Below are 13,154 nucleotides of genomic sequence, written 5' to 3' on the forward strand. Positions count from 1 at the left end.
GTCACATACACATGAACGCACAGGTGACACTGCGCAGGGATACGGCGGGAGACAGATACAAGCGTTTTACGTTCTTCATCACGGAAATTTGACCAGAACTGGATTTAGGAGACCAAGTGGGGCCTAAGTCGCTGTTGGACTATAATGCTGATGGGGATGGAAAAATCAGAACAATCCCTTTAATATTGATAATGTTAAATATTATTTTTGCCGCCCTCATAGGGGGGGATGTACCTTCTCCAGCTGGTGGATTTCTATGTGTGCAGTGGCACCACCCTGCTCCTCCTGTCTATCTGCCAGTCTGTCAGCATTGCCTGGGTCTATGGTATGCTCTTATTACAACGCTTAAACCTCTAAACCCTTTCTAATACCTCTTCTTGGTTTATTAGGTGCTGAGCGTTTTTATGGCAACATCACAGATATGATTGGATACCGTCCCTTACCTCTAATGAAGATCTGCTGGTGCTACATCACTCCCTGCTTGTGTTTTGTAAGCATTCAACTCACCTCTCTGTGTACTCGACGACGAAATACAACATATGACAAACCAAATGCACATGCGCATGGTCTCACGGCCGTGCAGGAAGTGCAAATTGCTCACACAAGTGCACGGTTTGCTTCATGTAGTGAATAAATAGGAACCGCAGCAGGTGGTATCATTTTTAAATTAATCCCAACATGTGTTCTCACCTCAGGGCACATTCATCTTCTCCATCATCAAATACTCACCTTTGAAGTTCAGCAATACTTATGTTTATCCACTGTGGGCCAACATCCTGGGCTGGTTCCTTGCAACAGTCTCCCTCTCCCTCATTCCTCTCTTTGTGGTGTACAAACTAGTGCATGGAAAAGGTACCCTTCGACAGGTGAGCACTGAATCAAGTTTATTTGTAGTTCTAAACATAATTAAGGTATTTTTACTCACTTTTTTGTCTCTCCTACAATATTCCGCGTTCTAACAAAAATAATACTGTTCAAAGTAGGGTATTTTTGAGTTGCTGCTGATATTTAAAAAGGTTAAACGGGGCACTTTATTTATTTTGTTCTTTTTACTGCTTTTAGTATGAGAATTTGAGCATAGCTAAAACTTTGTTATAAAGAAGACTGATTATATTTTAATTTTTCTATCATTTTTAAATGTATTTTAATGAAACACGCATTGACTTTGACTTTGTCAAAACTCAATGAGTGGAAAAAATATCAGGATATACATCTTATATCAATGTTCAACATAAATACTGTATATGAGGATATGTGTTTTGGTCCATATCGCCCAGCACTACAGTAAATACAAACTATACATACACTCCTGATCAAAATTTTAAGACATGTTGAAAAATTGCAATACATTTTGCACTGTTGGATCTTAAGGAGGTTTTAAGTAGAGCTTCAAAATGCAAAAAGAAGATGGGAGTGAGACAATTGTTTCTTGAAAATGTGAATTCAATGTCACTTTTTGTCGGGTATTCACACTGTCATGATCTCTTGATGGCAAAGGCAAAAAACGTTCTCTCTTTGAACACAGTCGGATTGTTGAGCTGTATAAGTCAGGCCTCTCGCAGCGTGCCATTGCTGCTGAAGTTGGACGCAGTAAGACGGTCATTTGAAACGTCTTAATAGATCCTGAGGATTATGGAACAAAAAGTCAAGTGGTAGACCCCCCCCCCCCCCCAAAATGTCGCCGGCCCTCAGCCACTCCACATGGCACAGTGGAGGGGATGCCATCATGATCTGGGGTGCTTTTTCCTTCAATGGAGCTTCAGGTTGTGCAGGGGCGTCAGACGGCAGCTATGTGGAGATGTTGCAGGGGGCATCCCTCATGACTGAAGGCCCTACTCTGTGTGGTAATGACTGGGTTTTTCAACATGACAAAGGACTTCTTCGAGAGACATAACCGTACTTTTTTTGGACCATCCCGCATGTTTCTCTGCTCTAAATCCAATTGAGAACATTTGGGGATGGATGGCAAGGAAAGTTTACAAAAATGGGCATCAGTACCAGACAGTGGATGCCCTCCATGAAGCCATCTTCACCACCTGGAGCAACATTGCCACCAGCTGCCTGGAAACACTGGCATCAAGCATGGCCAAACCAATTTTTGCGGTGATTAACAAGAGTGCTGCAGCTACTCATTACCTTTTTTTTGAAAATGCTATTTCTATTTTAGCCGGGGTTTGGTTTTCTTTTAAGGTATGACCTTAAACATTAGATGAGCTGATGGACAACCTATTTCAGTTTAATGGTTACATTTTTTTTTGTTTCACTCTTTTTGCATTTTGAAGCTCTACTTACAACCTCCTTTAGCTCCAACAGTGTAAAATGTAAATTCTTTCAAGTTTTTCAACTGATCGTAACATTTTGATCAGGAGTGCATCTGTTGCCAGAGAGAATAGGACCAGCTGAGCTTTGTTTTCATCAACACAAAAGTCAAACCAGTGCAGCTATGTGACATACTTTTTAAAAGCGTCCATATGTTTGCATGAAAAAAAGGACTTTCACAAGTTTAAGCTGGCCTCATTCGTACGTAACATGAATGGAATTACAAATGGATGAATGTCGGGGTTGTTTCAGAACAACTTGGCTTCACGTAAAACCCTTCTTGGCCTACAGCAAAACTTTCCAAAGCGCATTCCTTAAAATTATTTTTAAAAAAAGCCAAGATTAATTGCACTCGCATAGTTTGTGTGGATTTGATTTTGATGGTTTACTGTAAACATGTAGCATGAGGAAAAATGGGGTGACACAACTATGATAGCGTTGTACAGGACATGTGTGAGGGCAGCGGCACGGCAGTGAGGTGTGCTGTAGGTGTCACTGATAGGTTCCAGGTGGAGGTTGGACTGCATGAAGGGTCGGCCCTGAGCCCGTTTATACTGTTTACTATGGTGACAGACAGATTGACAGATGACGATGTTGGCAGGTGACATTGTGATCTGCAGTAAGAGCAGAGCAGGTGGAGGAATGAGCTGGATCGTTCATTTAAATCCACTTCCAGATATACTGAACATTTTTAGTGTGTGTGTGTACAAATGCTTTAGATTTGGATGAGGCTTGGGACGATTACTATTACACATCTGCTGTTAGAGACATTTTTGTAATTAAAGGTAGGACTTAACACACGTCAGCACGAACATATTGCTACTAATTCTGACACACGATACATATATACTCCCTTTCCCCCAAACAATTACTACTATAATGTTCTCAAAACCCATAAACCCTCAAAAAGTAGAGATTTCAAATGTGTGTGACTGCCTATACACGCATGATATACAAGTGCAGATCAATAAATTATAATATCTGTGAAGTGTATTTAGTTCAGTAGTAGAAACTCTTCTATTCTATTGATTCACACACAGTACACACAGGGTGAAATATTTCAGAAATGTATTTCTCAATAGCCGCACGGTGGCCTAGTGGTTAGCATGTTGGCCACACAGTCAGGAGATTCGAATCTCCGTTGGGCATTTCTGTGTGGAGTTTGCATGTTTTCCCCGTGCCTGCGTGGGTTTTCTCCGGGTACTCCGATTTCCCCTTTATCTGTTTTATTCCCGCAGCGATTCCTGTTGCTCTGCTGTCCTGAAGACGACCTTCCCCTGGATAACAAGAGTCTTCCTCCTCTTGGAGCCGATGCCGACCAAAATTTTAAAAATTTAAGCGCCCAAGGGCTGGACACTTACTAACTCATTATGCTCACTTGACACGTAACCACATTTTGAATACTTTTATTTTTCATGACTTCCAAACATAGCATTCCATAAACGTTGAACTAGGTATTGTAAACAAAGCTTTTTTTTTTTTTTGGGTGTAAGTCGTTAGCGCTCCCTCGCTATAGCGCAGATTTTCAGAAATTAATGCTCGCTGTTTTGTGGTATTAGTGAAAACATATTGAAATACAAGTGATATGTTGTATTCTGGTCACTAGGTGGCAGAAATGACACAAAACACTGAGACATTACTTCACATTACATTACCTTGAGTGAAAAAAAGTTGTCCTCCAATCCGTGTGGAAGTGGTACATTTTTGGCTTCCTAAGTTTAGAAGAAATAAATTCGAGGCTAACTGGTTAGGTCGCTAGCTTGATAGCGAGCGGTCGTCTCAGGTCTCTGCAAGATAAAAGTTGCAATGTGGTGCAAACAATGAATAAATGTAAAGGTGAGTATGTTACTTCATGTCAACAGTGCTCTAATGATGTTAAAAAAAACATATCTGGAAAGTCATAAATAGGTTTTCTATTCTCTAACTATGAAAATACTCCATTTATTAACATTGAATCTTATATCGCGGAAATTCATTTAACGCGGTCGGGTATGGAACCAATTAACCGCTAGAAACGAGACGACTGTAACAGCAAACGTGTATTTAACAAAAATAAGCATCACAGCAGTATTTCATGTAAAGAAAACATACAAGAAATATTTCAAGTAAATTAAAATGACCTAGTTTTTAATTTCACCTGGAGATCTCACCTTGTTTACAGCGGCTGGGCACGCAGTCCTTTATAATAATCTCTGTGTGAGAAAATGGTCCGGCTTCGCTCGTAGTTGTCTTTCAAAATTTTTCATTTCTGTGTGCGTGTATCCAAACCGAGCTGGACTTTGAACGCGTCGGCTACAATACATATTTTCGAGTCCGGTCGCCGTTAAAAGTCCAACTTCCTATTTTTTAAGGGTTGTTTCAACGCGAGCCGTCTTCTTCTACTGCTGCTTCATTGTGGCACGTGTGCCTCGCTGTTGCTGGTGCCTGCAGAGCAGAGGAAGTACTGCATGAACAAGGACTTCTCTAGTTTGACTGAATGGTTTATTTGGGTGATGTCCAGATGAAAAGCTGACGTTAAGTATGACTTTAGAAAGTATATAGAGTGTTACCTCCAAAGTTGAACACCGCAAACGCCTTTAATACATAGATGGAGTTTGCTTGCACAAGCTGCTGCACCTTCCCCGAAGTCCTCTGGCGTCTCCCCATTGGAGACGTACCTCACAGTTACCCCTTGCAGTGGCTTACAGCACATTTGTGATTCAGCATTCCTGGCCCCTTTTTTTCCCCCCCACACATTGTTTTTGCTTAAAAATCACCATAATAATCTGTAAACAGAACAAGAACAAGTTTGGCTTGACAAACTGCTTGAATGACTATTTTCTTGCTCTGGTGACAGATGATTATTTTAAATAACTTAGTTGGTATTAGATACACAACCTGTTCCAACAAAGAAAGTGCCTGGTAGGAAAAAAATATATTGTCAGTCAAAATCATTCCAACCTTGATTTCAGGTATTTAAAATTGCTTTAATTACCGTACTGTACCTTCACATTTTCAGGTTTTGAGTGTCAGCGAGAGGATTAAATAAACGCGAGATCCAATAGTGATACAATCTGAAAAAACACCACAGGAGAATTTTTTTTTTCTGCAATATGAAAGTGAGGATTAAGTCAACTTGACTGGCATCCCTGGCGTTTTGCCAACTTTGTAATATCCTACGACATGTTGACAGATGCGTCATTTCCCAGAAATGGTAACAATATTATGAGCAGTACAGAATGGTTACATTTAACGCCGGAGGGAAAACAGCTTTTCCAATCTCCTCGATGACCTTGCATCACATCATGCTCTTTATTTAAAAAAAAAAAAAAATAAAGCAGAAAAACATTCAAGTAGAAATATGTGTTAAGACATCTCAGTGGCATTTTATTTCTTGTTTTAAGACTCTATAATGTCAGGTTTGTGTGTTTTTTTTTTTTTTTTAAACATACTATCATGCTTTTTGTATTATTTTTGTGGGGTAAAGCATTGACAGAAATGCATTATGTATTTTTTGGTGCATCTTTTTGTAATACTGCGATCATTTTGACATTCTATAGTTCTACATACTGTATAAGTACAGGGCTGTGTACCTTTCGAATTTTGTATTTCTTCATAGTAAAATGCCTTAAATATATTGTGGGTTATTTCACTTGGGCCTTGGGCTACAAATACTGTTCCCCCTCCCCCCTCCAAAATGAATAGCGTACCATGTGCCTTTCAAATGTAAATCCTGCTTTCATTTTCTATTGTTATTGTCTGTTGTATTGCCACTACACAAATAAACTGAGATAAAGGCAACGTTGAATAACACCTCAGACACGCCCGTCCAAGGCCGTTCTCAAAAGATACCTCCTGCACGACACATTAGCACATTAAGTGTTCAGATGCATGTTGAAACAGGAAAGGTTAGAAACTCGTGTGACATAAAAACAGGAAAAAGTGGTGTTTTGTTTCAAAATAAAAGACCATTTATTGACTTGCTTTTAATGGCCATCTGGTAGAAAAAGCACAGAATGTCATGTAATAATTTAAACACTGTATAAATAAAGTATCTCGTGGGTAAAAAAAGAAGATATTCCTGTCAGGTTGTAACATCCAAGTAACATTTGAGCCCATTTTTCGTTATTTTTTTTTTGACATATTTTTTTTGGTTGTCCACTGGCAGTCCTGACGGGCTCGCTAAAGACATTTTAACCACAAGCTCAATACTGGCGATGTTTAATATTACAGTCTGGCTCACAATTACCAATTAGACCTTGACAAGATGATCTGAATAACTCAACAAACATATAAACACAACACTTTTGTTTTTGACAGCTAAAATTGACCTTTTGTAATGGCCTTTTATTGCGGCCAGCCTAAAGCAACGTCTAATCAGCCATTTGATATGCCACAACTGTGAGGTGGATGAATTATGAATGCTCACTTGCACAGAATTAAACATTTTTTAATGATAAATAGGCCTTTTGTGTACGTAGAAAAAAGGTTTAACGTCTTTGAGTTAAGCTCATGAAAAACGGGAACAAAAACTAAAGTGTTGCATTTATGTTTTTGTTGAGCATACCTGCAAAGTGTATGGGAGCTGTGTTTGTGTGTTGAGCGGGTGAAGGTTCAATCCACTTCTGTTAGGCCGCAGGGTCTCCTGAATTCCTGTCCTCGCTCGTGAATCCACTTGTTTGACACTGGAAAAACAAGAAAAATGGTAATGTAGTCATGAAAAGCACATTGTTTGTCTAGCAACTGTATCGATCTAGAGCAGGGATTCTCACAAGTGGTACAATCTGGAGGTCAACCAAAATTGGTGGACAAAATACAGTTCACCTCGAAAGTCAAGCAAAACTCTCATTATGCAGTCAGTATATCTTGTGATGGTACACTTTTGGGTTTTTTGGGGCTTTTTGTGATGCCACCTCAGAAAAGTAGAAGTGGCCAGGGGCAAAACGTAAAAAGTGTGATGATAACCATAGGACTACAAATGAAACATACTGCCATACAGGAAGGAGTCTGGGTACTTGAGCAATATAATGAATGTCAATGACATACTGTACATACAATTAGGACCAATCATTCCTAGACACAATGTCCATTTCCATTTTAATGCTGATGATGTACAGCTCTAATACTGAGTGACGAGAACACACTAGATCCCCTCCGTGTCTGTCTGCATGACATGAAATAATGGCTGTCGCAGAACTTCCTTCACTGAAATGAAGGAAAAACAGAGTACATTGTTTGTAGACCTGATTCACCTCACAGTGCACCCAATTTTAACACTCCTCCCCCTCTTTTCCCTGCAGTTATTATATTTACAGTATGTTCCACTTCGCTTTCTTAATATTAAAGTCAAAGGTATGGTTTAGTTTCATAATGCGCTGTGAAATAGACTTAGGACTTGTAATTTGTATTTGTACTTTATTTATCCCACAGCTTACACGTATTTGAGTTTTCGAGATGATATACGTGTGTTTTCAAAGGCAATTCTTTAAAAATTCTTGACTTTAATATTTGAATATACGAGGTGTGTCTAGAAATTAAGGGGACCGGGTGTGCTGTATGAGCTATGGGTAAAAGAGGGATTAGCAAATTGTGTTATCATCCAACATGATATCTTGGGAGTGTGTGACCGTAATCTCAGCTTTCTGCAACCTTACATTTTTTGTTTTTTACATGTTTTTGTATACCACTCATTTCAAAGCAAGACAGTCAAAGTCAAAAGTCAAACTCATGTTGATCACATTCATCGATGTGAGAGGCTTTTCAGACACACCTGGTATTTTCTTAATTTTGTGAAAAGGCTAAAAAGGCCATACATATAAAGACAAAGCTTTGTGTTATTATTGGTGATTAGTATGAACATGTCATCTTCTGGTCTTTATGTTTTGCCTTTCTGCCTTACATTTCCCATTTTTCCTGTTTTTTGGGGGATAATGCTATTTCTATAACGTGCCGCGGGCAATTAAAAAACAAGCATGAAAATGGCCACAGCGCCCCACTTGGGACACCCCTGTCTTGGAGGTTTTACTGTACCCTCAATTTAGGCCTACTGCACATTCAAAGCCTCAGATGGAGGAGTTTAAAACAGTTATGCTTGAGGATTTATACTATGCATGTGACTAGCATTAACTTGTTTGGCATCTGTTGTACAAAAACAAGCAGGGATCCGAATATTTAGTAGTTTGGCTTGAGCATTATTTTGGGGGAAATTAAGTTTACTCCTTATGAATGTGGTGCCATGCCATATGCAGTCAAAACAATATAAAAGACAAATAATAAGCCAAATTATGGTCTGCACAATCAATGTTTCTTGGCTGAGAGCCCTTTACAGGGCATCAGATTAACTTTTTTTTTTTCTAGGGACACAGTGGCCCCTAACTTAACATTTTTGTAGTGCAAGCAGAAAATGTAGGGGCGCACACTGAAATCGACTTGCGAAGTAAATATTCACATTTCACCTCATTTTCACTGTATTACTGATAGATATTATTAACTCCAATACGGCCCTCTTTTCACACACATCGGCCCGCCTTCTTCTTCTTTGGTGTTTGGCTCCTTTCTTCCTCTTTAGGAGTTAATGTGGGTTGGCAAACTACCTCATTTGCGCGTTACTGTCAGCTACCGGGCTTAAGTGTGGAGCACAAGTTTGAGCGCACGTTTGTCAACAACAAATATTCAATAATAATACAAATAAAATGGGCAAATTAACTTGTAGGGTTGCCAACTTCTGTAAAAATAATTAAGGGACACCTTGTTGGCAGGGCCAACCAACCCGCTTGTTTTTGGGTTGTTTTTTTTTTTGCCTATTATTGTGTGAAACAAATGTACTAGTTGACACAAACCTGACTTTTTTGCACATTACTATAGTTATGACCCTTTTAGTATGATTGTCAGATTGTTTACATTTCTGAGCTAACACAGCATTTTCATTGCACCTATGTGGCAAATAGTGTTATTTACTTATCTTTGCTTGGACCCATTTTTGCCACCTTTGAAGAAATGTGCCATTATTTGAGGGGCTTTGCACTATGTAATTATTTCTGATTGAACTGAAGGCCAAAACTTGTTTTTTTTTTTATTTTTTATTAATATATTTTATATTGATCCCTTCAGACAAAATGATGTTCATTCAGCAAGTCTTTTTTTTGTCCGTGTCTAAAAATAAATACATTTGACATGTTATTCTGTTGGGCATTTCTGTGTGGAGTTGGCATGTTCTCCCCGTGCGTGCGTGGGTTTTCTCCGGGTACTCCGGTTTCCTCCCGCATTCCAAAAACATGCATGTTATGTTAATTGGTGACTCTAAATTGTCCATAGGTATGAATGTGAGTGTGAATGGTTGTTTGTCTACAGTATATGTGCCCTGCCATTGGTTGGCGACCAGTCCAGGGTGTACCCCGCTTGTCGTCCGAAGTCAGCTGGGATAGGCTCCAGCCTGCCCCCGCGACCCTAATGAGGAGAAGCGGCATAGAAAATGGATGGATGGATGGATGGATGGATGTTATTCTGTTGTTGTTTGTCTTTTGCCAGTGCCGTACAGCATGCTTGGGGATATGATGTGTTTTTTGGGGTTTTTTTTAACACATGTGAAAATACCGTAAAAATGTTACTTTTATACATTTGGCTTCTTTATTCTCTGATATATGATTAATGTCTACATCAACAAATGTTAACAGTAGAATCGTAATCGTATACTATGTGTATAGTATATAGGTATATACTTTTTAGGTCCCATTTTTCATGACCTTTTTCTCAAATTTAGTTTGCAATGTGTCTAAATCAGTGTTAGTGAGCACCTCTCATTTGCAGGGATAATCTACCCACCTCACATGTATGTCACATCCAGATGCTGACTAGACAGCATGCCTTAGGTTTTACTGTACATTTTTGAGTGAGCTTTTATTATGGCCAGCCTAAAGCACACCAGTGCTATAATCATGCTGTCTAGTCGGCATTTTGAAACGTTTGGGAATCTTTACATTTCAGTATTGCCCAAAAGAAGACTTGTTCGAAAATTACAACTTAAAAGTCCTCCAGTATCAGAGAACACCTTGTGTTAGACTTTCAACGTTTCACCTCATGTTCATGTTCTTTTTGTTAAATTGGTAACACACGTATGGAGGTCATTCCAGGACAACTTTACTCACCCCATTTACTTCCCACTAAGACAGGACAGGCTGCATGTCTGGTCCTGTAATCTCCTTCGCCACTTTTGAAAAGGTTATACCAGAACACGGCTGTCCCCTGTGAGGAAATGAGACCAGTGCAAACATGACGAGAGCATTCTGACAAAAATAATATATGGCACCCAGATGTTAGGTTAAAGCATGAGGAATGTGAGAGTAATTTATTGCATGATGATAACGTGTTGGTGCTCTACAGGCATTCATAGCCTACCCACTTTATTCCTGTTTTGATACACTGGAAATGCATGCACAACATCTGCAAGCAAATTTTTGGTCCAAATATTCCCTGAATATGAATTAATTAAACATACTGTAAAGGCTCTAAAATACTGTTCCCACTACAGTTGGATTTATTGTACAAAAAAGAAAGCACCACCAAACAATAATAAGGCGCTGAGTGGCCACTCCACATTAGGGGCAGTGCCCTAAAGGTCCGGCAGATCGCAGTGATTGTCGTTCTTTTAGAACTTGTAATTGATATTTAGTACAAAGCAGTGATTTCATTTTGAAATGAATGTGTACAGTGGAACCTCTGTCAGCGCCATGTTTTTCGGTTAACGTCGAGATTTTCCGCCAAAACTTTTGCCATTTGTTTTCTGGTTAGCGTACAATACGCCGCGAGAGTCCGACTGTGTTCTTAATGTACTGTATTTTTTATCACCACACGTCCTTGTTAGCATCCTTGGCTTGCTAACAAAATGGCAACCAGCTACATTGCCCGTCTATGATGTCATCAAAAATGTTAACACAAAACACATTTTTATATTTTTACATGCATAAAACAATTTCTAAATGCATAGAAATGGCAAATGAAAGGAATTAATGAACATTTAAGGTTACTTTTATCTTCATGGAAGACGTGACTGTTCCCAAAGACAGGATGTGGCATCGAGACACCACAGGGACACGCACTTCCTGTTTTGTCATAAGTTATTTATTGAATTTCGATAGTGTTTCTCACCGTCTTTATCAAATGCTGGCGCTTGCGACTTTCTTTGGCTCCATTTGGAGTTATTGATGTGAGAATTTGAATTCAAGAAATAACTCACATCAAAACAGGAAGGTGGTGTTCCTGTGGTGTCTCGCTGCCACATCGTGTCTTTGGGGACAGTCACGTCAAGAATCACGTCTTCAGTGAAGGTAGAAGTAACCTTAAACGTTCATTTATCCCCTTCATCCATCATTTATATGTATTGATATGCATTTGAAATTGTTTTCTGGATTTAAAACTATAATTGTAAAACTATAAAAACATGTTTTGTGTTCACATTGTTGGCTTTCTGGAACGCATTAAATGGATTTACATGATTTCTTATGAGAAAAATTGATTCGGTTAGCGGTCCATTTTGGTGTTAGCAGTTCGCTTTGGTTAGAGTCGGCCCTTCTGTAACAAATTCACAACGCTAACCAAGGTTCCACTGTATAAGGAAATAGACAGACTTCTATCACTATAGTCCGTATAACGCTGTTTTTGCAGTAATTCTCTTAATGTGTGTTTGTCTGACCTCCTGTTCTGGACCCTTGTTTGCCATTAAAACAGCCTATTTGCACCATTTTTTTCCTTTGGACCTTCTGCGACTGACTCTGCCTAACAACAAGTAGCCTTCCAAATATGTGAGATGAAGGAAATTCTAGTTTATAAATAGACTATAAACAAAATAAATGAAATGAAAATAGTACAGTATATATGTATTGACACATCTTAAAAATATATATTTATAGATTTTAAAAGGTAATTAAAGATAACATTTTATTATAGAGAACTCAACAAAAACTATAAATTCAATACATAGCTTATGATATTTAGTATATTTACATTAAAAAAAGAAAATTACAAAATAAAATAGTAAAATATATATAAAAATAAATACAAAAGCGCTATGGGCATATTAAAGTTAATGCATTTACAGCGCATTACATTTTCTTCATAATGTTTCTAAAGGCTTGCTTGATCTGTTATTTACTGCCACACACACACTCGCACAAATTTAAGAAAGTTATTTGGACAGTGTTACCTTTTTGGGCCGGATTACAGCTCCAAAGTCAGGGAAGACTGTAGCCCCTCCTGCCTCCACATCACTCATCTAGAAAAAAAAACAATGCAATTCATTTGCTTTGTGGATCTTAAATGGAATTTCTGTATGTAATGGCGCTTTTATTCAGTGTTGTAGCCTAATGTCATTTTAGCCACAATGCTATTAGGCAATTATAATTGTATATTATTTATACAACTATTTGATGCATCATTGTATTGCTGAAGTGGCTCACTAATTACTAAAAGATGCGTTGTGATGATGTACCTCAATAACACCAACAAAGCACATCATGCACCGTGGTGAACAGTGAAGTGAACCCCAATCAATCATATTGGAATAAAATACAGTTCACTGTCAGCAAGATTACAACAAGGAGGTGCTTTGTCTGTCAGCGTGTTAATGGGGGGGTGGCCAACAAACTCGTCACAATAAGTACAGGAAGTGATTGACAGGACGGTGTACTTCTTGACAATTTGACAACATGTCTCGGAAGACTTAAACATGATTTAGTTATGCGTATCAAATCTGTCAATCAGAGTCAATCAATTCAAGTCCAAGATTGAAGCAGAGTTGAAGCCAAGGAGAGATGGAGCGGAGATTTCAGACGACCAACCGCCATAACTTTCCTCCTCAATCA

At 38.7% G+C, this 13,154-nt stretch overlaps 2 protein-coding genes across 5 annotated transcripts in view; one reads left to right on the forward strand and one right to left on the reverse strand.

Moving 5' to 3' along the window:
- LOC129169426 (sodium- and chloride-dependent GABA transporter 2-like) overlaps positions 1 to 11,291 on the forward strand; it is a 23,851-nt gene extending 12,560 nt beyond the window's left edge. Inside the window, exons 11-14 of the mRNA XM_054755827.1 lie at positions 223 to 325; positions 390 to 490; positions 696 to 866; positions 3,558 to 11,291. Of these exons, the coding sequence (XP_054611802.1) occupies positions 223 to 325; positions 390 to 490; positions 696 to 866; positions 3,558 to 3,683 (501 nt within the window). The 3' untranslated portion in view covers positions 3,684 to 11,291. The remainder of the gene's footprint in view (positions 1 to 222; positions 326 to 389; positions 491 to 695; positions 867 to 3,557) is intronic.
- p4ha2 (procollagen-proline, 2-oxoglutarate 4-dioxygenase (proline 4-hydroxylase), alpha polypeptide 2) overlaps positions 5,684 to 13,154 on the reverse strand; it is a 24,831-nt gene continuing 17,360 nt past the window's right edge. For all 4 annotated transcript variants that reach the window (XM_054755825.1, XM_054755826.1, XM_054755823.1 and 1 more), the window contains 3 exons: positions 12,497 to 12,565; positions 10,443 to 10,539; positions 5,684 to 6,983 (listed from right to left, as the gene is read on the reverse strand). In XM_054755825.1, the coding sequence (XP_054611800.1) occupies positions 6,913 to 6,983; positions 10,443 to 10,539; positions 12,497 to 12,565 (237 nt within the window). In that variant the 3' untranslated portion in view covers positions 5,684 to 6,912. The remainder of the gene's footprint in view (positions 6,984 to 10,442; positions 10,540 to 12,496; positions 12,566 to 13,154) is intronic.

This window comes from Dunckerocampus dactyliophorus, chromosome 16, assembly GCF_027744805.1.
Source record: "Dunckerocampus dactyliophorus isolate RoL2022-P2 chromosome 16, RoL_Ddac_1.1, whole genome shotgun sequence".
NCBI lineage: Eukaryota > Metazoa > Chordata > Actinopteri > Syngnathiformes > Syngnathidae > Dunckerocampus > Dunckerocampus dactyliophorus.